This window comes from Halichoerus grypus, chromosome 2, assembly GCF_964656455.1.
Source record: "Halichoerus grypus chromosome 2, mHalGry1.hap1.1, whole genome shotgun sequence".
Classification (NCBI taxonomy): domain Eukaryota; kingdom Metazoa; phylum Chordata; class Mammalia; order Carnivora; family Phocidae; genus Halichoerus; species Halichoerus grypus.
In genome coordinates, this window is record NC_135713.1 from 204487494 (window position 1) to 204512617 (window position 25124).

General features: G+C 48.7%; 1 protein-coding gene across 2 annotated transcripts in view; it reads right to left on the bottom strand.

Moving 5' to 3' along the window:
* UBE2O (ubiquitin conjugating enzyme E2 O) overlaps window positions 1-22577 on the bottom strand; it is a 56929-nt gene extending 34352 nt beyond the window's left edge. For both annotated transcript variants that reach the window (XM_036088743.2, XM_036088742.2), the window contains exon 1: window positions 22104-22577. In XM_036088743.2, coding sequence (XP_035944636.1) covers window positions 22104-22502 — 399 coding nt within the window. In that variant the 5' untranslated portion in view covers window positions 22503-22577. The remainder of the gene's footprint in view (window positions 1-22103) is intronic.
* Window positions 22578-25124: the final 2547 nt, after the last annotated feature.

Below are 25124 nucleotides of genomic sequence, written 5' to 3' on the forward strand. Positions count from 1 at the left end.
TCAGTTAAGCATCTGACTCTTGATTTCGGCTTGGGTCATGATCTCAGGGTCCTGAGATCAAGCCCCACGACGGGCTCTGTGTTCAGCGCAGAGTCTGCTTGAGATTCTCTCTCCCTCTCCCTGCACCCCCCGCCCCCGCTCGGGTGCACTTGCTCTCTCCCAAAAAAATAAAATAAAAAATAATTTTAAAAAATTAGAAATCCTTAGTTCCGACATCCACCTACTTAATTTAGAGACCAGTTCATCTTTGAGGGGCTCTGCCGGTACTGCTATTCTAAAATGCGAAATGGTAGGAAGGGAAAAGAAAGCACAACTCCATCAGAAACTCCCCCAGTCACCCCAAGGGGCCACCTATCTGCGCAGACATGTGGCTTTCTGTTGCAAATGTCAAAAAAACTTTAAACTGCATAGATTGCTGGGATTCAACCACGACAGTCAGACCCAATCCGGGGCAAAGCTGGGCTCTGGGTGGAAGAGACTCATTGTCAGTGTCACCCGAGAGGCATGGGGAGTCGACAGCTCACACACTTACAAAATTAAATTAGATTCTTAAATGCTAAACTAAAAACAATCACTGAGAAAGTCACAAAACATAAATAGCAGCACATGTGCCCCTCAGACCGCCGCCCTGCTTGAGGACGGGGGATCTGTGAAGCGCAGTAGCCAAGCTGCGCTGGGCCGGCTGCTGCCTGCGTTACCAGGCGCCGCGTGTCACATGCGGGACACCCGCTCGCGCGCCTCGGCCCCACCGTGTTCGGACCTGCCACACGGCCACAGAAACAACTTGGTTACCAAGGCACGTCCGTGTCGAGCAAGGAGCACTCCATCACCTGCCGCACAAGAAATATTACAATACGTACTACGAGAGGGCCAAAAAGGAGACTAGCTGGACCAGGCTCTGCCTCTGAAAGACTTGGGTTGTGACTGGCAGTCTGTGCATAATTCATGAGACTGGTAAACGTCTGAAGGCCTGCCCCGCTGCCGAGGAAGCCCTATTTAGCAGCCCCTTTCTTATTCCTGGGGATGGTGGAGCCCCACATGTAAAACAATTAACTTAGTTCTAGAAAGATTTAGAATTAAGAGCCCTTTCAGTTTATAAGGATCGCAAATCCTCTAGAGTATGTTTAACTAGGAAAGGCAGTTAGATCCCAACATAAGGCTAGACGCCTGGCAGAGACCCCAGTGACACAGAGAGCACCTACCACAGCAAGCGGCCCACCTGCCCGACCCTGAAGGACAGAGAGCAGACCCAAAGGCACGCTCTACTAGGCAAGCCAACAAAGAAGACAATTAACAAGTGGGCAGATGCTTTTCTGGAATAGACATTTCTCCAGAGCAGATTCACAAATGGCTACTAAGCACGTGAAAAGACTCTCAAGGTCATCAGTCGTTAGGGAAACGCCCACCACACCACAGTGCAAATCCCACTCCACACCCACCAGGATGGCTGTAATGCGGAGGGACCGACGGCAGCGAGTGTTGCTGACGATGAGCAGCAACCGGAAGCTGCACACGCTGCAGTCGCACACAAGGTTCAACAGCGAGTCACCGCACCACCCAGCAACTCCACTCCCGGGCATAATACCCAGGAGAACCGAAAATACACCCCCCACACAAACTTGTACAGAAATGCTCGCAGCAACATTATTCAAAATAGCCCCAAAGTGGAAACAACCCAAGTGCCCATCAACTGATGAACGGGTAAGTGGCCGATCCACACAGCAGTTGCCACAAAAAGGAGTACAGATCCGCACCACAGCCCGAAGGAAACCTGAAAACATGCTCTATGAGAGGAGCCAGACCCAAAGGGCCGCACATTCCATGTTTTCATACAACATACACAGAATCAGCAAACCCACAAAGACAAAAACCCAAACACACCAGCATACCACGTGGTTACCAGGGGCTGGGAAGTGGGGGGAATTCAGTGCAACGGCCAAGGGGTAGAGGCTTCATGGGTGAAGACGCTGAAAATGTTCTAATTTTGCACAGTGGGTGCACAAACCTCTGAATATACTAAAAGCCATTTGCATTGTTTAACTTAGAAGGGTGAATTTTATGGTATGTAAATTATATCTCAAAAATGCTGGTGGTGTTTTTTTTTTTTTTTTTTTTTAAAGGCAAGCCCAAGGTTAAGCTGAAATTAGTGACTGCCTGGTTCCTCTCTTGAGCAGGAAGTTCTTGAGCATGTCTCCTGACTCACAGTATAAATCCTCTAAATCCTCTGTATTACAGATTTTATTTTTTAAGTCAAATACCAGAACCTATCTCAACTGTAACTAAATCACCAGAAAACTAAAATCAGCACTGCTAACACCCTCTACTTCTACTCCTAGAAGTCAGATGGTTGTCCTCCTATGAACTTTTCTTTCCTTAAGACGGAGTGTCTTTGTCCATTTGTGGCTTCCATCAACCTTAACCTGAACCGTTCAGTTTACTGGGGCCTCAGTTCCCAGACTATAAAATAAAGGAGTCAAATCAAACCCTCCCTTCTAGTACCACCACTGAGGGCCCAGACACACCCTCAAACCGAGTATACAGCCAATGTCAATCATCTCGGGGCTCCTGAAGACCCTGCCTTCACTGGGCACCTGATAACTAGAAACGCCCGTGTCCTCTGATGTCACCAGCACAGGAGAGGAGAGCTTGAGGTGTCAGGGTCTACAGGAGAGATGGAGAGGATGGAGACCCCAACATACCTTGGGCATTGCTATACAGGACACAGTCATCATCCCACTATGAGCTGCGTCGTCTGAGAAATGCCTCAGTGGAGCCACGTGAAAGAGACGGGGATTCTGAGAGTCCTGAAGAGGGCCCTCTTAGAGTCTGACCTCTACAACTGCCAGCCCGCGTCTGAACCAGCCCTGCCCTCCCCCCCGACTTACTTACCATGCCCCAGCCCAGCCCTCTGTTCGGGGAACGCAGGCCTGAGCTAAGGCACAAAAGACTGGCCTGCAGTCCTGCGGAGCTCAGGGACACCTCTGGTCACAAGAAGGGCCCGTTTCTTGGCAAGAGCAGAGTACAGTCAGAAAAACGCCTAGTCAACTGACCTGAGTTCTAGTCTTCCAGACGCTGCCTACTAGCTGGGATTCCTGCCTCAGTCACCAAAAAATCTCACCATCATGCTGGGAAAACAGGCATTCTAAGATGGAAGTGTAAATAGGTACTACTTTTGGGGATGACAGTTTGGTAAAATGAATCCAAAGTCTTAAGAGTATATTCCTATCCCCTGACCAATAATTCTGTTTTAGGAATTTATCCTGAGAAACTTAAACAATGTAGACAAAGGTATAAAAAAGTACCCAGTATAAGATGGTAGTTCCATTATTTAAAGCTATGAAAATCTGGAAACATTTTAGTTAGTCAAAAGAGGAGATTGATTGAAGAACCTTGGGTTCATCTGTTGGAATTACGGGCATTCATTAAAAAGCATGCTACCAAAGGGCCACCTGAGTGGTGCAGTCGGTTAAGTGTCCGACTCTTGGTTTCGGGTCAGGTGGTGATCTCAGCGTTTTGAGATTGAGCCCTGCGTCAGCTCCGTGCTCAGCACAGTCTGCTTAAGACTCTCTCTCCCTTGGGGAGCCAGGGCGGCTCAGATGCGGGACTCTTGATTTCGGCTCAGGTCATAGTCTTAGGGTCCTGGGATCGAGCCCTGCACCTGGCTCTGTGCTCTGCAGGGAGTCTGTTCCCTCGCCCTCTGCACCCTCCCCCTGCTCTCTCTCTCAAATAATTAAATAAATCTAAAAAAAAAAAAAAAAAAGCATGCTACCAAAATTTGAAGTGGGATGACAATGCTACGACACAGAAACATCTCCACCTGTGAACATCTAACTCAAGAACACTGCAGACAGGACCAAAGCCACGTTCCAGGAAAAGGGCAGTCCTACCTGGCCTTTCTAACACACTCAGTCTGTGCGTGTTTCACAAATGTTACACCTGAGAGGAGCATAGGCAGTGGCTCCAAATCAAAACTATTAAGGGAAGCCATCTGATCATGGAGGCCCCCAGGGTACAGGCGACAAGCACAATCAAGAAATAGGAGAACACGAAGAACATGTCAGCAGGGCACGGGATGAGCTCATCAACGGCAGAAAGGACCCTAAGGGCTGAGCAAGTCTCTGCGAGATGCCAGCAGTGCTGCGCCCTGGCCGGGCTGCAAGGGCCTGAGCACGGCCTGAACCCCGAGTCGACTGCTGCGCCGGCAGAAGGCTCAGAAGGAAGACCCTGATGCCGAAGCAGGGGAAAGGGGCAAATGAGTCTTTGTTACTGGTGTGCTCTCTCTCTTTTTAACAATTTATTCACTTATTTGAGAGTGTGCACATGCATGAGCAGGGGGGAGAGGAAAAAAAAGAGAGGGAGAGAGGGAGAATCTCAAGCTCACTCCCTGCTAAGCGTGGGGCCCGACTTGGGGCTCGATCTCACAACCTGAGGTGAAACCAAAAGTTGGACGCTCAACCGACTGAGCCACCCAGGCGCCCCTGGTGTTACTTGTTTTTTAAAATACAATCCAGGAATGATTCTTTAGGTTTGAGCCCTTGAGAATCAGGGTAACATCAAAGTGAGGGTAAATGTCAAGTAGCTCCTGAAGAGCTTCCTGGAACACCTGCAAAGTGTCAGGGGAGGGTCACCTGCACAGCAACAGATTGGATAACCTGCAATCAGGGGAAAAAAAAAAAACCTATAAATCTAAGATAAATAAGAGAATAATCCATCAATTTTTCTTCAGTGTTAGATCATCAGGGACTGAACAGGCCCCTGAGCCTGTAGACTTTCCCTACTTCCCTGACCGCAGGGCCCTACACTCCCACACTCTGCATTCACCTGTCCACCTGCTGTTCTCGCTGCCAGCCGCCATCCCTCTGGTCTGAGTACTATCCATGGTTACAGATCACTTCCAAACTGCCTCATTTTAGAGAGCATCTTGCTTGACCTCTACTCTCTGGCATTAAAAGCTGCTAAAAAGGGCACCTGGGTGGCTCAGTCGTTAAGCATCTGCCTTCGGCTCAGGTCGTGATCCCAGCGTCCTGGGATCGAGCCCTCCATCGGGCTCCTTGCTCAGCAGGGAGCCTGCTTCTCCCTCTCCCTCTGCCTGATTCTCCCCCTACTTGTGCTAATAAATAAATAAAATCTTAAAAAAAAAAAAAAAAGCTGTTAACAAAATTCTCCAGAAAGATAACTCTTAGGGAAGAGGATGAACTGAGGATTAGATAAAGTGAGAGATCAATCAGAAGGGTTTTTTCCAACATTCAAAAGACAATTATGCGAAATGCAATGTAGTATCGTGAATTGGATGCTGAAACAGAAAAAGGACTTTAGTGGAAAACTAATCCAAATAAAAGTGTGCAGTATAGTTTATAGAGTAAAACCAATGTTAATTTCTTACTTTTGACAAACATACTGTGTTACATAAGATGCTAACATTAGGAAGCTGAGGCGCCTGGGGGGCTCAGTTAAGCGTCTGCCTTCGGCTCACGTCATAATCTCAGGGTCCTGGGATCGAGCCCCATGCTGGGCTCCCTGCTTAGTGGGGAGTCTGCTTCTCCCTCTCCCCCTCTCTTCTGCTCGTGCTCTGGCTCTCTCTTAAATAAATAAATAAAATCTTTATTAAAAAAAAAATTAGAGGAAGCTGGTGAAGGGTATACTAGGATTTCTGCAACTTTTCTGTAAATCTGAAAAGTGTTTATTTTTATTTATTTATTTTTAAAAGATTTTATTTATTTATTTGACAGAGAGAGCCCAATAGGCAGAGCAGCAGGCAGAGACAGAGGGAGAAGCAGGCTTCCCGTGGAGCAGGGAGCCCAATGCGGGGCCCGATCCCAGGACCCTGGGATCATGACCTGAGCCGAAGGCAGACGCTTAATGGACTGAGCCACCCAGGTGCCCTTAAAAAGTGTTTATTTTAAAAATGTAATTATGAGGGCATGAAATAGGACAACAATAAGAATAAAAGATGGGGGACAGACTGAACACACATTTCCGAGGTAGGCATCTCTCTTCCCATGGAAGATTCCAAGTATCTAAGACACTGTGCTTCCAAAACTGAACCTCCCTCACACTTCTCTGTCCACGCAACTACGGGCAGACTACTACCTGGGCGTGCACTCCAGAAGCCTGAGTCTCCGCCCAGCTTCCCACCCCCACTCCCTGGACGTCAGGAGACCACATGTCTACAGTGAACCTCGGTTACTTTCCTAAAAGGTTATTGTTTAAGGGGAACAGAGCTTCAGTTTGGAAAGATGAAAAAGTTCTGGAGATGGATGGTGGGGATGGTTGCACAAGTGTGAAGGTGCTTCGTGCCACTGAACTGCATACTTCAAAAGGGTAAATTTTATTATGTATATTTTACCACAATAAAAACCAAACACAATGGCTCCCTAACTCCCTCCTGATCATTGAGAGCCCTGGGCGTGCTCACACCCACTGGTCCATCCCCGTAGGTGTTACACCTGCTTTCCCAGCCACTCACCAAATGCCCCTCACGGCTTGGGCCTGCCACCCCGTCTGAGAAACCTTCCACAACCACCCCTCCATCCCTGCTCTAATTCAAAGTGCCATTACTGCTCTGATTCAATAGTCCTAACTGTACTTGGGAGTTTGGTCCCAGGGTCAAACCGAGCATCATCAGAATTATCCTTAAAAAGCCCCTTAAAGGAACCCTCCTACACTGTTGGTGGGAATGCAAGCTGGTGCAGCCACTCTGGAAAACAGTATGGAGGTTCCTCAAAAAGTTGAAAATAGAGCTACCATATGATCCAGCAATTGCACTACTGGGGATTTACCCCAAAGATACAAAAGTAGGGACCCAAAAGGCTACGTGCACCCCGATGTTTATAGCAGCCATGTCCACAATAGCCAAACTGTGGAAAGAGCCAAGATGTCCATCCACAGATGAATGGATAAAGAAGATGTGGTATATATATACAATGGAATATTATGCAGCCATCAAAAGGAATAAGATCTTGCCATTTGCAACGACGTGGATGGAACTGGAGGGTATTATGCTGAGCGAAATAAGTCAAACAGAGAAAGACATGTATCATATGACCTCACTGATATGAGGAATTCTTAATCTCAGGAAACAAACTGAGGGTTGCTGGAGTGGGGGGTGGGGTGGGAGGGATGGGGTGACTGGGTGATGGACACAGGGGAGGGTATGTGTTCTGGTAAGCGCTGTGAATTGTGCAAGACTGTTGAATCTCAGATCTGTACCTCTGAAACAAATAATGCAATATATGTTAAGAAAGAAAAAAAGAAGAAGAAGAATGTAGCAGCAGGGGAAGAATGAAGGGGGGGAAATCGGAGGGGGAGAAGAACCATGAGAGACGATGGACTCTGAAAAACAAACTGAGGGTTCTAGAGGGGAGGGGGTTGGGAGGATGGGTTAGCCTGGTGATGGGTATTGAGGAGGGCACGTTCTGCATGGAGCACTGGGTGTTATGCACAAACAATGAATCATGGAACACTATATCTAAAACTAATGATGTAATGTATGGGGATTAACATAACAATAAAAAAATTAAAAAAAAAAAAGCCCCTTAAAGCTATCACTAAGTCCAACACACCAGTTCTCCCTCTGGCACGGGAACAGGTCGCCGCTTTGTCCACTGAATACTGGATGGAATTGTTGGTTCACACATAAGAGCCATTTTTTTTCCTTGAAAAGATTATTTATTTACTTATTTGAAAGAGAGTGAGAGCGAGAGAGATCACAGAGGGAGAAGGAGAAGCAGACTCGCCGCTGAGCAGGGAGCCCGACGTGGGGCTCGATCCCAGGACCCTGGGACCATGACCTGAGCCAAAGGTAGTCGCCTAACTGAGCCACCCAGGCGCCCTACATAGGGGACATTTTGTATGAAAACACAGCACTTTCAACACTCTTGCGCCGTGTGTGTGTGTGTGTGTGTGGTCACACAAAGTAGATGCACATTAACTCGCCTGCACTGAAAAAGCCTCCTAACTGGCCCCAGGCTTCCAGCTACCCCACCTCCTACATCGTATGGACTGCTGCCAGATTATTCACTGCAAACTTTGAGATGGCTCCTCATGATGTGGAAAAACAACAGCACGAACCCAAACTCCTTTCCACCACAGAACCAGCGTGATGCGAAGTCTGAGGGGCCGCAGACCACATGGCTGTGGGGTCGGCTACCTGGGTTTCACCCAAACTCTTCACTTAGGACGTGACCTTGGGCAGCCTCATCTGTAAGACACATGAAATACTAACACCTAGTGCACAGGGTTCTCCCAGAGAGGCCTCGAGAGCCCACCCACGTGACGTGCTTACGACACGCCGAGAGCACAGCAGGGCACGAGCACCGCGGTCGCTGCCACCGCCATCAGATCCGGGCCGGCTAGCTGGCCCCGCCGTCGCCCGCCTTCTCCTCGCACCCTCCCGCCAGCTCAGCAGCCCTCGACGTGTGGTCCAGGAGGCTGAGAGCTTTCAGGAGGTCCAAAGTCCAGGTTTTCCACAGTCCTACTGGACGGTATTTGCCTTTCCCGCTCTCATCATCTCCGGAGTCTCCACTGGAACTTCCAGAGGCTACCTGGTGTAATGCTCTGAGGGCTAGAGTGAGTGCTTGCTTATTCTTGGGTTTTAAGTTCTGTTTCAATTTCTTACCTGTAAATATTGATACATATAAATAAAAGCTCATCGGGATAGTCAATAATTTGTAAGTGTAAAGGAGTTCTAAGGCCTAAGTAAACCATTTCTCCCAAATGTCATGCAAACTTCCCGCATCTGGCTTTGCTCATGTTGATCTTCCCTCTCAGATACCCTTCCGTCCCACCACTGTTGATCCAAATTCTTCTCACCTTTCAAGGCCTAGCTCAAAAGCTACCTGCACGAAAGCTTTTCCTAATGCTCTCCCACCCCCCCTCAGAAATGCTGTCCGTTCCCTCCAGATGGGACTCAGCACTTTCTACCTTATGAGTACCCCATTTGCTCAACTGAACAGGGATCCCCGGGCACCAGCTCTGGGCCAGGCTCTGTTCAGGCATGGACAGCAGTGAACAGCTTGTTCTGCCCTCTTACCTTCTGGTCAGGAAGACAGTAAACAAGGAAGCAATCAGATCTCAAATAATGCCTGATACTCTGAAGAAAATAAAGGTGAGGAAGGGATTGGAGGGAGGGTTTTCTCTCCCACCAGACTAAGTTTCTGAAGCAGCGCTAGCTAATACGTGAGCCACTGCAGAAAGAAGACTGTAAAATATTTCATTAATAATTTTTAGGGGCTCCTGGCTGGCTCAGTCCGTAGAACATGAGACTCTTGATCTCGGGGTTGTAAGTTCAAGTCCCATATTGGGCATGGAGCCCTACTTAAAAAATAAATAAAATAAATAAAATCTTTACACATAACAATAACTTTTATACTGATCACACGTAGATATGGTATCTTGCAGTCAAATGCTCTACCCCTGAGCTATACCCCCTAGATATGGTATCTTGGATGTAACGGGTCGAATACAACTTACTGGATGTAACCTCACCTGCTTCTATTTACTTTTTCGAATGTGGCTCCTATCAAGTTTAAAATTACAGATGTGGCTCACATCCTATTGCCATTGGGCAGGACTCTTCCAGAGCAGAGATCGGCAAATTATGGCCTGCAGGTCAAATCCAGCCTGCTGCCTGTTTTAAATAAGATTTTACTGGAACACAGCCATGCCCGTTCATTCACTTATTGTCCCCGAATGTTTTCATGCTACAATGGCCGAGTTGACTGGTTGTGAAGGAGACAGTACGGCCTGCTAAGCCTAAAATATTTACTATCTAGCCCTTTACAGAAAGAATGCTGGCCCCCGATCTAGAGTGCAGGGCCTGTGTGGGGGTGCTCTCTGGAGGCCCACAGCACCCCACCGGGGGCAGGGGGTGGCTGTGCAGCCCGAGGAGAGAGCCTGCACTGCAGCAGAACAGACATTAGGCTCTGCCCCTCGCCAGCCGTGTGGCTTTGGGAGAGTTACATGCATTCTCCAGGTTGTAGGCTCTCCCTCTCTAAAATGGGGACACTGGCCACTCTAGGGAAGAAGAAGATAATGTAAAGCATGTGTTCCACCGCCTGGCACACAGCACGAATCCACTGATACTGGATGGATAAAAAATAGCAAATTTCAATCATTTTCCTCTTGGACCGGTTGAACTATATTCATAACAACTCTCATTTTTCGTCCTAAGAAGAAATGAAATCCAATGAAACTCTCAGCAGCAACTGTGTATTAATATTGGTCAGTAGGCAATGGGGTGGGGAGGGAGAAGCAGGTCTTTTTAACAGGAACACTATGATCTGAAAGCACTACCTGGTTATTAGGGGCACTTAATGTCCCTTCCCTCCTGTTGTGCCCCTTTTGATAATTTCTGGCATTAACACTGCTACCAGAAGACTAAGGCAGAGGGGAGACAAAAACCTCAAACCAGTTACACCCAATAACATTTGGGGGGAACGGGACACACACACAAACAGAACCTACTGACATCAACGGGTTTTTAAGGACCTATAGGTCAGTCCCAGCCGGCAGAATCAGCCTCCCAGGGAGCATGTGAGACATGCACGTTCTCAGGCCCGCCCCAGCCGGTTTCAGAAGCCTGCATTAGCAAGAACCCCAGGTGATGCCACACACATTAGCCTTTCAAAGTGCTGGTCTAGACTCCATGTATCCGTGCTCTCCCCACCCTCCTGCCACCCCTGGTGAGCAGTGTCAAGTCGACGGTCCCCGATTCCTTCGGAGTAACAGGCCGGGCATGCTTATGCCCGTCGGCAGGACGCCCCCCCAGAGCGCGGAGGCAGGCAGAGCACAAAGCCTAAACTGCGTGCCCGGTTACTGTGCAGCTGGGGCGGCATTCCATCTCCGGCAGAGGAGCCTCACACTGAAGACTCAACCATCTCCATTCACGAACTCACACGTGTGAATGTAGGCCTGGCAAGTGTTTTCAGCGGGGTTGTTAGAGCTGCTCCTTGTGACAGCCTCGAGAGATGGGCGTTATACCATTTTATAAGCTGAGAAACTGAGGCTCAGAGAGGATGGGTGCTTCCACCAAGGTCTTGAAGTTACTACAGACGCTAGAACTCGGACGGCTTCTAAATGTTAAGCGGGTGCTTTTTCCAGATTATTCAGAGCTTGCACCGAGGACTTGGAGGAAACCCAGAATGGCACCAACCAGGGAGACTTTTCACTGGCTTCACGAGACACGGCCTCAGTTCTCATCCCAGCCCAGGCTCCTAGGGAGCCTGTGGCCAGCAGAGTGTTTCAATTTCTGCTGGGTTTTAAGCCCAGACACAACTGCATTTCAGCCACAGCTGACACCAGCTCTCGCCAGCTTTATCCTCGCCTGCTGGGCTCCTACTCTGCCTGGGGAGCTTCGTGATGGAAGGTGCTGAAACAGTCCACTACAACATGGCGTACTTTGATTAATCTGCTCTTCCTAGTGTCGGGACACCCACGTGTCTCAGTCCTGTAGCAATTATTCTCTCTCAAAAGAGCCCAGGCTGGACAATAAATTACATGGTCAACTTACCTACTACCCTAAGGGGAGTGTCAGCTGCCAGGTGCCCACACAGTTCCAACACAGACCACAAAGTGTCTGGGAAAAGGCTACGAATACTCCTTGTAGGTGAATGGGAAGGATCTGGTCATTAACTCAAACGCTTCCCGTGAAAATGCATGTGAGCCATTCAGAATACAAGCTTTCACTGCATATAAGGAGTCACTGTCTTGGTTTCTCAAGAAGCTTCCAAGCCAGGGAGAGGGAGCTCAAGTGTGTCGTTTAAGCGCCGTGGAGCATCAGAGGCAGAGAAGAGCACATGTGAACGGGGGAAGCAGATGAGATGCAGTCTACTGAAGGGGCAGGAGATTAAGTGTGAGCCATGGGCGAGGAGCCCTGAGTGACAAGCTAAGGCACGTCAGGAGGCTGGGTCCTGACACATCCAAGCAGTCTTCTGGAAGGTCAGCCGGTGGTGCTGCGGGCTGGGCTGAAGGAGGGCCTAGTGACAGGGAGACCAGACGAGATCAGTCCAGGCACGAGACCGTCAGAGAGCGAGCCCGTGTTGCAGCTCGGAAATGCAGAGGATGCAAGAGGCATTTCGAACAAAGATTTGATGACAAATTAGAATGGAAGCCTGACGCCAAAGGCACAGGCAACAAAGAAACAGACAAACTGGACTCATGAAAATTAAAACAACATTATAATGCACTAAAAGACACTATCAACCTAGTAAAAAGGCAACCACAGAATGGGAGAAAATATCTGCAAATCATGTATCTGATAAGGGATTAAATATCCAGAATATAGAGAGAGCTCCTGCAACTCAACAACAAAAAAGCCCCGAACAACCCCATTTAAAAATGGGAAAAGGACTTAAACATTTCTCCAAGGAAGGTACTTAAATGACCAAGAAACACATGAAAAGATGCCCAACCTTACTAGTCATTAAGTAAACACAAATCAAAACCACGGTGAGATATGACCTCGCACCCATTAGGATGACTACTATAAAAAAACCAGAAAATAACAAATGTCGGCTAGAATGTGGAGAAACCGGGATCCTTGCACACTGCCGGTGGGAATGGCACATGGTGCAGCTGCTGTGGAAAACAGTATGGCAGTTCTTCAAATAAAAGTAAAAATAAAATTACCATATGATCCAGCAATTCCACTTCTGGGGATATACCCAAGAGAACTGAAAGTTGGATCTCGAAGAGACACTTGCACACCCATGTTCATAAGCTGCGCTATTCACGACAGCTAAGCCCGGAGAGCACCCGAGTGTCCGCTGACGGCGGGATGGATAAGCCTAAAGCTGCAGATACAATGGACTTTCTATCACTCTTTAAAACGAAGGGAATTCTGACCTATACTACAGCATGGATGAACCTTAAGGCTATTATACTAAATGAAATAATATTTCACGTCAGAAAGTAGAATGGTGGTGGCCAGGGGCTGCCGTGGGGGGAAACAGGGCGTTGTTTAGCGGGCATCAAGGTTCAGTTTTACAAGACGACTAGAGGTCTGGAAACAGGATGGTGATGCCTGCACATTATGAATGTATTACTACCACTGAACCGCACATTTACTTTAGAATGGGGGCCCAAGAAGGTACATTTAAAATGATCCCAAATATTCTGGAATTTTAGAAGACATAAGCTGAAGTATTTAGAGGTGTCTGCCATCAGGTCTGCTTCTAACTTACCAAACGGCTCCGGCGAAAATGGATTTACGCACATTCACACGTACAGGTAAAGCACAGATGACAGAATGTTAACTGCTAACTCATGATGGTTGGTAATCAGTATTCACTGGCCTAGTCTTTCAACTTCTCTGTATGTTTTAAGATTTTTCATCATCAAAAGTTGGAAAAAGGAATTTTTTTAAATGCCACAGACCTGGGGGTGGGAAGGGCAGTTACACTCATGAGACTTTACAGCCACAATGTCTGCAGTTCTAGATGACAGGAGCTGTTAGGTAAGGGGTGCGGAACGTGGCGCGGGTGTGGAAGCCACGTGAACGCAGGGACGGCTGCAGCCCTGTGGGGAACAAGAGCCCCAAAGAAAAGACAGGAAGGCGGCGAGGGGAGTAAGAACATGATGTGGGAAGAAGTCTCACAGAGAGAAGAGGAAAAAGGCTAAAGAGAAAAATTCAGTACAGTCTGGTATACGGAAGCCAACAGAAGAAAGTTTCCAGTGCGAGGGCAGGACTGACCACAACCAACAAGGCTGACGGACCCAAAGGACAAGAACTAGGGAATCGTTGGTAAATGCAGTAATTGGGAATCCACTAGTCCTCTGTGACCTTCAGGAGAGCCGTTGGCATCCAGTGGTGAGAGGCCAGGGAGAGGCTAAGGGGCTCATGGGTCGTGAGGAAATGCAGCAGACAGCCCTCGCGAGCGGCAGAGTGCTGGGGTGCCCCAAAGCATGCTGAGCGTAGGGAGAAACGCTCTTTCTTCTATTTGAAGATGATATCATCAACCTTCAGGGCCCTCAAACTCCCTTAAGTAATTAAACAGAGCAGACAAATAAGGGGATGCTTTCAGCACGGAGTATGTCTGCTCCTGATGCTCCTGGAAGCGTGTCTGCTCCTTCCCACCTGCACCTAGGAGGGCCAGCAAGTCGTCCTGTGAACACGCCGGTCACAGCAGTGTCACCAACCGTCACCACAGCAGCAGCTCCCGCAAAAAAGATCAAAATTAAAACAAGGTGGAAAAACCTCATCAGAGCCGCTGAGTGTGAAAGACCAGCTCTCACTTGCAGGATGCAAGTGAAGAACACTCTTTTTAAGACTGCAGGAAATCTCTCCTGCTAGCTGGGGTTTTTCATTTTATTATTGGATAGGATTGACGACTTTTTCTTTCTTTCTTTCTTTCTTTTTCTATTTTTTTTTTTTTTAGCACTACTTAGTATCTTTTTTTTTTTTTTGGTGAAGATTTTATTTATTTATTTGACAGAAAAAAACACACGAGAGAGGGAACACAAGCGGCGGAGTAGGAGAGGGAGAAGCAGGCTCCCCGCTGAGCAGAGAGCCTGATGCTGGGCTCGATCCCAGGACCCTGGGATCAAGACCTGAGCTGAAGACAAACGCTTAACGACTGAGCCACCTAGGCGCCCCAGCACTACTTAGTATCTTAAACTTAAAAATTTTTATATTGCCATAGCTAGAATGAATCTTCACCAGATATAGCTATGCTATTGATTTAAACCATAAGTGATCTAGGATCTTATTCCTTTGACCTAACTACAAAAAATGTTTCAGTCTCAAAATATACAAACCCCTCGACCAAACAGTCAACCAGATTTAACCCCAAAAGACCATTCACTCCAGTACGTATCACCTAGCTGAATACTTCTGAACAGTGTATCATTTGCCTTTACGTTTGTTTTATTTATTTATTTTTTTTTTTTTTTAAAGGTTTTATTTATTTATTTGACAGAGAGAGACACAGTGAGAGAGGGAACACAAGCAGGGGGAGTGGGAGAGGGAGAAGCAGGCTTCCCACGGAGCAGGGAGCCCGATGCGGGGCTCGATCCCAGGACCCCGGGATCATGACTTGAGCCGAAGGCAGACGCTTAACGACTGAGCCACCCAGGCGCCCCTGTTTTTTTTTTTTTTAAAGATTTTATTTATTTGAGAGAGAGTGCGAGCACATGAGGGGGGAGGGGTAGAGGGAGAAGCTGACTCCCCACCAAGCAGGGAGCCCCAAAGGACGCAGGGCTGGATCCCAGGACCCTGAGCCTAAGGCAAATGCCTAACCGACTGAGCCACCCAGGTACCCCTGCATTGATGTTTAAATCGAAAACTTGCTTTTCACAATCCTGCTTCAGAAGAACACAGTTTATCATCTGTGGGCAAAACTGACCAAAGGATCCATTCAACACGGTCAGCCCTGGGTTGAAGGACAGGTAATCCTCAACCTCAGAGTGCAGCTGAAGAGCAAAACAAGAGCAAATAACCTTGGAGTAGATAAATTCAGAGGCCTATCCATTAACATGATTCAATTTTCTTCTGAACTACAAAAATTTCCAGTAAGCGTTTTGCTCCTCCCTGCCTATAACCACACATATGTCAGGTGGTTCCTAATACAGCCCCCTGAGTCCAGCAGAAATGTCAGAAACAGAAGCAATTCTGAACGTGTGCCCCACTCACTAGAGCTCCAAGTGTTGGATAGGCAACAGCCTTGAAAGCACGACCTTCTCAGGCCTGGTGCCCGGCCACTGGGCAGGTGGAGCCTCAGAAGGAGCTATAGTTAAAAACACCAAAATCCTAGTAAATATAAGTGAGAGCATCTTGTAAATGAAAAGGCACATTTCCCTCTTTTGATTATCCATTTAAATAAGCACCCTCCCACCCCCATGCAGAAGCAGGCTAAGCTCTGGGCAGGGAAACTCTGACAACTTCCGTCAGTCGAACAGGAGCACAGATCACGTCCTCCCGGTTAGAACTACAGGATGGCTCTTAAAAGAGATCACCCCAAATCCAACTCTGAGGGGACCACCAGGGGCAGCTGAAACCGATCCTGGGCCCAGCACTGTTGTGATGGGGATTCAGGTCACACCACTACAACCGCACCCGTTTTGAAAGTACTGGCCCCACAGAGGGTCCACTGGACTCCATGAGGCCCTTGGGTAAAACAGTTAAAAAGCAAAATTTCTCTAGATGGAATGGGAAAATTAAAAAAAAAAAAAAAGAAAGAAAGAAAAGAAAAGCAGGAATAACAATGAAGTGGGGATGGAGGGGGTGCAAAAGGACCTTTAATGTCCTAAAACAAAAACAAGGTGGCGAGCACAGTCAAATTCGGGGCAACTAAACAGGAAGGAACTGAGTGGCACTCAGCCTCTCTCCAAGGAGTCCTTCTGAACCTGTCTCATGACTCAGCATTCCCAGCGGGAGGGTGACAACAGCAGCGAGAGGGGACAGGTCTCTGGGGGCAGGACGTGCAGCTGGATTTCCTAACACCATTTCTAAGACAACACAGAAATGCTAGTTCCTTAGACTTTTGGTCGGGGGAATAAACCAGTGTTGGAATGAATCACACTTATAGAGACTGCTTTCATTCAAAATCTAGGGGTACTCACAGGATCTCTAGAAATAAAATGTGCTTTCTGACAAAAGTCATTTTTGAGAATGACTACGGGGTCAGGGAAGGAAAGATGCAGAACAGAAGCACACCGCAAGTGCCAATCTAGTGTCTCTCCCATTCTGCTCCCCAGCGTGATCTCCCTCTGTCTTTCCACCCATCCCAACACCCTGTTCCTTTCTCTCTCCTTACCTGTGGTTACATCCTCTCCACTAAGATTTTCAAGTGTTTACAGACTGGATGATTAATGCCAACCACAGGGTCTGTGACTCATGTTTAATCAGGGTGCTTGATATAGTAATGATCTATGAATCCTGAACTTAAACATTCTCAGGTGAGAGCAAACTACACTTACTTCAATTTGTAGTCAGGTTCCTCCACTTATTAGCAGTGTGACATCAGACAAGTTATTTAACCTTGCCCCCTCAGTCTCCTCTGAAATACACGGGTAATAATAGTACCTAATTCACAGGGTTGTTGGGAGCACTGAGTAATACAGTAAAGCACTCAGTGCCTGGCTCACAGTAACACTACATAATGTCTGTCCTTATTATTATTTTAAAATACAAAAGCAACACTCTACCATCCTTGTAATTCATTCTTTTGGAAACTTCCAAAAGATGTCTTCCAAATTCTGGAAAATATACACACGTATACATATATAGTCATTTGACATCCCGCCGCCACCCCCCGCCGGGAGGTTAGTGGACTTTGGCAGGTATTACTTTAAACGTGCATAAAGTTTCAGAGGAGGGAAGTTCATGAGTATTTATAGAAGTAGCTTAATATATCCACCAGGTCATGAGCAACAATGTGATTGATTAGTAGGAATTCCACCACCACTGAAACAAACCCCGCTGGGGCATCTTTTGCCTCTGGAGGCGTGGCTCTCCGTGATGCACAGAAGTGATCTCCTGAAGGGGTGGGGCTGGCATGGCCCCCTGTGATGCACAGAAGTGATCTCCTGAAGGGGTGAGGCTGGCGTGGCTCTCTGTGATGCACAGAAGTGATCTCCTGAAGGGGTGGGGCTGGCGTGGCTCTCTGTGACGCAGAGAAGTGATCTCCTGAAGGGGTGGGGCTGGTGTGGCTCTCCGTGATGCACAGAAGTGATCTCCTGAAGGGGTGGGGCTGGCGTGGCTCTCCGTGATGCACAGAAGTGATCTCCTGAAGGGGTGGGGCTGGCGTGGCTCTCCGTGATGCACAGAAGTGATCTCCTGAAGGGGTGGGGCTGGCGTGGCTCTCCGTGATGCACAGAAGTGATCTCCTGAAGGGGTGGGGCTGGTGTGACTCTCCGTGATGCACAGAAGTGATCTCCTGAAGGGGTGGGGCTGGTGTGGCTTTCCGTGATGCACAGAAGTGATCTCCTGAAGGGGTGGGCCTGGTGTGGCTCTCTGTGATGCACAGAAGTGATCTCCTGAAGGGGTGGGGCTGGTGTGGCTCTCCGTGATGCACAGAAGTGATCTCCTGAAGGGGTGGGGCTGGTGTGGCTTTCCGTGATGCACAGAAGTGATCTCCTGAAGGGGTGGGGCTGGTGTGGCTCTCTGTGATGCACAGAAGTGATCTCCTGAAGGGGTGGGGCTGGCTCTGTCTGATGGACCTCAGGATGGTGGCGGCTAATAGCCAAGTGGCCATACCACCCAGCTACGCTTCTGGTTCAGGCTCGTTTCAGGGGCTAGAAAGACAGATCTTGTCTTTTATTGCAGTGAGAAAAATGAGGCAGTGACTAGGCCAAGGTGATTCAGAGTAGGTGACGGCTGGGAAGAGCACCCAGGGGTTTTGACTTCCAATCACAGGACACAAACACACATCCCTCATCTGGTGAAAGTGCCCTTGAGTGAAGCGGCAAGTCAGACAGAGACATAATCAAGGCACTGAGTCCCAGGAGTTAGAAAGGGGGAACCAAAGGACAAAGAATAAAATCACAGAACAGCTGTGCCAGTCTGCAAGTGCTGTGATCCTATCTGAATAAAATGCAATTAGATGCACTCAGTCCTGCATCTTGGTTAACCTTACATAATTTCTTCCTATTACATCACTAAGAACAATTGCTTTTAATGAGTCCAGCACCTGGACAAGTGAAGCAAGCAACCTTCACATGCTATGATGCTACATCTAAATAGTTTTCCCCAGGGAAATGTTGGCCTGAGTAGAAGCCAAAAATAAACTGAAAAGCCAATTCCTAAGGGACCTGTCATGAAGGATGCTACACACACACACAGAGCCTTAGAAAAGCAGAGTGATCACAGACACAGCTTTAACTTAAAGACATTAAATCTCAAATCAGGAGAGACTCTGGATGTTGTGGCAACTTTAAGCAAAAGACAGCACACAAGAGATGGGGAAACTAAAGCATAAACAGGAAGCCCCCAAACTTGGACTGACAAACAGCAGTCTGTTCTCTTCCTAACAGGGGCCATTCTGTCCAACCATGACAGGTGGAGACCGGAAGGACCCACCATGTCTAGCCAGCGCTCAAGAAGGCAAAGAGACTGGCGGCATTTGGCTATATTCCAAAATGTTACTCAAGGATGGCCACTGAGAGGGAAAGGGTAAGTCATATAGAAGATCTCTGGGCAAATGGGAAAAGTTACAAGTGGGTAAGTCAGATGAAGGGGACAGGAGATTGAGGAAAGGAAGGAGCACAAGGTACGTGCTTGTTTTAAGTCCTAAAGAAGCTTGACTTTGGCTGCTGGAAGCTTCAGGAACTGGACCATAAATTCTGCAGTTTCAAGGAAGAGCTATTTCTTTTTTTTTTTTTTTTAAGATTTTATTTATTTATTTGACAGAGAGAGACATGGAGCGAGCACAAGCAGGAGGGAGCGGCAGAGGGAGAAGCAGTTTCCCCACTAAGCAGAGAGCCAGATTCGAGGCTCGATCCCGACCCTGGGATCATTACCTGAGCTGAAGGCAGACGCTTAACCTACTGAGCCACCCAGGCGCCCCTACTTATTTTGTTTCTGTTGATAATTTTCATTGAAGTGGCCAGGAGGGGGTAGACCTTGTTGGCCAGCCTCTTCATCTCTTTATGAATTTGTTCATTAAAACTTAAGAGACTAGTATTAAGCCTTTACTCATTGCCCAACAAATTAACCTGAAAACTACAAAAATACTCCACAGCCTACTAAACACTCCACATTAAAAGGGTACCATTAAAAAAAATTCCAATAGGTGGCAGCCCTAAAAAGAAGTATGTTTCTCAATACTGTCACCACCCTATTCTATCAGTAACTGGGTTCTCAAATCTCATAACCAAATTAGTGATGGAGTAGGAATCAGAACCTAAATGCTCAGCCAACGGTCTCTCCTTTACAGCACACTGTCACCTCCACGGATTTATAAGGGGTGAGAGATGAGAAGAAAAAAAATCTTCCTACCACTTCCTAGACTGCAAGGTCCCACCCAGCACCCTAGTTGGGGTCATCTGTGCCTAGGGTTCATGGTGACCTACAGCTACCTATCAGGTATACAACCCCCCAAGCCCCCAAACAAACCTACTCTTCATTCCTACAAGAACCAGGTCTTGCCATCCACAAATGGACACTACACGCCACCGCTTCCTACAGTTCCTATGCCCTTTAGCTTTTGCTAAGCTCAGAAGCTCAGACACTCGTGGCAAAGAAAACACCACCACTGGAGCCACAATGGATTTCAACAACTTCAACGCAAATCACAAGAGGGCAGCTTCAAAATGTATCCAAGCTGGTGCCTTAAACTTGTTTTCTATTTAATTCCTAGATAGGTATTTTAAGTCAAACTTGGTATAATTACACACGGCGGGAGGAGGCAGACAGAACATAACTGTAAATAAAGTTAACCACCAAAGTCAAGATGAACAGAAACAACAACTGATAAACATGGCAGCTCCCGGTAGTGGAGCTTGGCCTGCCCGCCCAGTCCCAGGGCAGGAGGCCATGACACAGTGAAATGAGTTGCATTTCAAGAGTCACCAACCTCTAGAGAAGATGGTTTAGGGAAAAACATTTTTCAAAAACCCACAGGAAGACATCAGCAGCCATTCGTTAGTTAAGACAATGTAGAAACACTGTATAAAGAGCAAAAATCTTCTCTTTCCGACGTAACAACACCAGTGGTAATTTTTAACAAGCATTCCACTATAAAAGGTACAATTTTCCACATACTTTTGCAAACGAACTTAAAATTTCTTCCCGAGTCAGAGCGGCTAATGCCTGATCTGCATTTCTCTGAGGGGAAGCCAGGGGTCCTGTATGCGGATTTCTGTGTCTGTGGATGTGTGCACACTGGAAGGAGAAAGACCCTGCTGCTATCAAGTCACTCGTGCCACTAGGAAGTGGATCACAGGCTCTTCCTGGGAGTGGGGCCTCTTCCCCTGCCAAGAGCTGTTATCACAAACCCCCTTTGTAGCGTGGCAAGCCCTATTCCTCTGTGGCCTTTTCTCCCAGTGTGTGAGAAACCCAGATTAACTTCTCAAGTGCCCTCCCCTGAAATCAGACCTGTCAACAGCCCAGGCCCGATTCCTGCTTAGAAATGTTTTCTTCAAGGGGAGAAGGAGGAGGAGACGAGGAAGGTGTGAAAGATACAGGGGTGTGTGCGTGCGTGTGTGAATCACTGATAGGAATTCACACTCAGGAGAACAAGACAGAAGAAGCCACCAAACCAACCTTGGTTCAAGGTTTCAGGTTTAAGATGATAAACCCCTTTGTCTGTAAAACTGCAATATTCACCAGCCTCACCCCAACAGCGTAAGGGAGTCTGATGTTTGCCTGACAGCCTCAGGTCAGGAAAAAACCTTGGGTTTCCAAATGGGTGGCTCTTGTCCATCCATGGTTCCACAGTATTTTTTTTTTTCTTCAAGAAGTCCAACTGCACTTGGGAGTCATCAATCCCAGTCGCAGCTGTCACATCCCCCCCACCCCGTACTATTAATACCACGGCTCTGATCGTTAATGATTTTACTCACAAAGTTCCCCGCAGCAATTAAAACAAGGCAACAAGGTAAAAAAAAAAAAAAAAAAAAAAAAAAAGGGCGGGGGGAGGGGGTCGGGTTTCTTTACCCATTATAACGCATTCTGTCATCTAGGGAACTTCCTGGGTTTTTATGCCGTCTGAGATTTTCACCTCTATCCTTGTTTTGGAACGCCCACCACCCTTCCCGCACGGACCCGGCACGGCCTCCCTTCCTGGATGCACAATGCAGTATGTAGCTCCTCGGGGGTCAGCGAAACGCCGCACTGGTGTAATGCCGAGCGTGCCCCAGAGCCTGAGGAGTCCCCCACGGTAGTGGGTCCACGTACAGAATCTCGAGGCCGACACCACAGCACCGCAAGGCTCGGAAGTCCCTTCGCGTGGGGAAGCCCGGGGCCCGGCGGCCCGGGGCTGGTGCAATGACTTTGCACCGGAGCGTCCCCCCGGCGGAGGCTCGTCCTCTCGCCTCGGCCCACTGCAGCTGCACCATTCCGGCCAGCGCCTCGCGCGCCTCCCCTCCCCGGCCTAGGGCTCGGGCAGCAACTCCGTCCCCGCGTCGGCCCCCGCCCCGGCCCCCGCCCCGGCCCCGGCCCGCCGCACCTTGGTCTCCTTCACGTGCTGCTTGACTCCCTCCGGGTACCACTGGACGCGCACGTAGCCGCGGCGCAGCGGGCTGGCCCGGCCCTCCTCGTGGCCCGCGCCCCCCGCCTCGGAGCAGCCCGAGCTCCCGCGGCCCTCCTCCTCGCCCTCCGAGTCCGAGTCCTCGCCGTGGATGAGGCGCACCAGCCCGAAGTGCACCGAGCCGCGGTAACGGCCCGACACCAGGTCGTGAGAGAACAGCAGCCGCTGCGAGCCGGCTTCGGGGCCGGAGTCCGAGGACGGCCCGGAGGCCGAGTCCGGGCCGGGCGCCAGGGCGGGGGCCGCGTCCGGGGTCGGGGCCGCGTCCGGGGCCTGGGCGGGAGCCGGAGCTGCGGGCGCGGGCGCTGCGGGATCCGCCATAACTGCTCTGCGCGAGTCTCGGGCGGCGGCGGTGGCGGTGCTGGCGGTGGCGGCGGCGGCGGTGGCGGCGGCGGCGGCGAACGCGGCACGGGGAGGCGGGGCCAGCCGGCGCGGGGGCGGGGCCACGGCGCGCTGACGTGGCCCTGCGTGCCGCCGTCGTCAAGGAACCGAGATGCGGTTGCTAGGAGCTCTTGCCTCGTCGCTGGGGGACGCTGGAGATGCTGCAGGGGACGGGGGTGGGGGGGTGGGGGGGACGGTGGACTTCGCGAGGGAGGGGCGGGGCCAGAGGGGGTAAAAGTTAGGGGAGCGGGACTGGGTGGGGACCCGGGAGGAGGAAGTGCAATGGGCACCGAGGAAAAGGGGAGTGGCCGAGGTGGGGCGAAGGATGGTCCGGGGACTGTCAACAACATTTAATGAGCCTCCTTGGCGTCTCCAGCCTAGTCCTACGCACTGGGAGGGGTAAGAAAGAGCAAGATACCGTCCCTGTCCTCTAGGTGTTTACAGCCTAGTTGGAGAGACAAAACATATACATAATAAATAGCTAAAAAGCAACTCCAAGGCAGCTTGTAAGCAAGGCTATAAAAGATACAGAGAAAGAGCGCATCTAGAGTGTATTGTATTAGGAAATCACATGCAAAGCTTGGAAGGTCATGACCCCTCAGGGATGGGTCATGGGGTTGGTGAAGGAGGTCCAGAGAAAGATCAGAAAGATAAGCATTAGTGGCCTCTATCGTTTGGCTTTAAAACCATCTAGAGGGGCTCAAAGCTCCATGAGGCTTAGTATACATGGCAAGAGGTGGGATGGTGAGGTAGTTAGCAGTGGGAGCCATGGTTGTTGCTGCCACTTACTAATCTTATAAAGGTAGGTAAGCGGATAAACTTCTTTTCACCTTAATTTTCTCATCGGTAAAATTGGGGTTATAATACCATTGGCATCTCAAATGGCAACTGGGAGGATTGAAGGAAGCAGAACAGTGCCTGACATACATTTCCCTCCAAAAAGCTTAACCATTACTATAATATTTCAACCCGCCCTTCCTAGACTAAAATTTTAGACAGACAGAACTGTTATACTTACGGTTTGCTCCATATTGCTATTTTAAAATATAAAAAGTAATTATACTAATGTGTCCCTTAAGTAAGTTCCAAAAGATTTAGATAACATTCTCAGAGGACAGATTCGCAATGGGTTTGTTTTTTTTAAAAAAGATTTTATTTATTTATTTGACACAGAGAGACACAGGAGAGAGGGAACACAAGCAGGGGGAGGGGAGAGGGAGAAGCAGGCTTCCCGCTGAGCAGGGAGCCTGCCTAAGCGGGGCTCAATCCCAGAATCCTAGGATCATGACCAGAGCCGAAGGCAGATGCTCAACGACTGAGCCACCCAAGCACCCCTCAAATTCATAATGGGTTGTTAGAAGGCAATTAAGAATACTTAGGCTATGGTCCTAACCTTTCTCAGTCAAATCATTTTTTTCCACATTTTCCTGCAAGACCATTAAAGATAGATTGGTAGGATGGTTCAATATTACAGTATTTGGGTTCTTTTTAAAAGGCAGGATCCCTGTTCTTTGAGTATTTTACAGACTGCCAAGGCTATAGAACTATACTCCTGGAAAAATCCTAAGAACATGCATGAAGCACTGATGGCAGCCCGAGTATACAATGTGTCCTGAGCCAAGCACTTCGAGAATACTGATGTAATATTGGGGTTGGGGTGGTTGTCAATGGACCCAGATCTTAGAAAACTCACATACTGGGCGCCTGGGTGGCTCAGTTGGTTAAGCGACTGCCTTCGGCTCAGGTCGTGATCCTGGAGTCCCGGGATCGAGTCCCGCATCAGGCTCCCTGCTCAGCAGGGAGTCTGCTTCTCCCTCTGACCCCCCTCCCTCTCATGCTCTCTGTCTCTCATTCTCTCTCGCAAATAAATAAAAATCTTAAAAAAAAAAAAAAAGAAAAGATACGTGTTCTTTAAAAAAAAAAAAAGAAAACTCACATACTAAGGTATAGAAAAAAACGGTGGCTAAATGACCTGAAGGGGAATTAGGATACAATTTAGGGGCAAAGCTGGGCTCACGAACCACGGCCTTTCCATCCCAGACCACTGTGAAGAGTGGCCGTCTGGAATCACTGCTGGGAGGACTCCGTTCCCCACTCCCTCCCCGATAAAGACCTGGCAGGCTTAACAGCAATAATGTAGTAGCTTCGGTTCCCTTAGCCCTGTCTCCTTAGTCCCCTGATAACCTAACATTTATTGAGCACCTATTATTGACCAGGTGCTGTGCCAGACACATTCACATATATTATCTTGTTATCCCAATTGTGGATATAGGTGTACGTTTTTTTGTTTGTTTTTGTTTTTGAAGTAAGCTCTAGGCCCTGCCTGGGGCTTGAACTCATGACCCCAAGATCAGGAGTCACAGGCTACACCGACTGAGCCTGAGCCAGCCAGGCTCCCCTGGATATAGGAGTACGTAACCCCATTTTATCAATGAGGAAACAGGGTCCAGGAATTCAGAGCCTAAGCTCACAACATAGTAATCTGCAGAGCAAGTTGGAATCCAGTTTTCCTGAGTCCAAGTGCAGGGGCTTTTCTAGTCCCTGGGTCTGTCAGGGGATGGG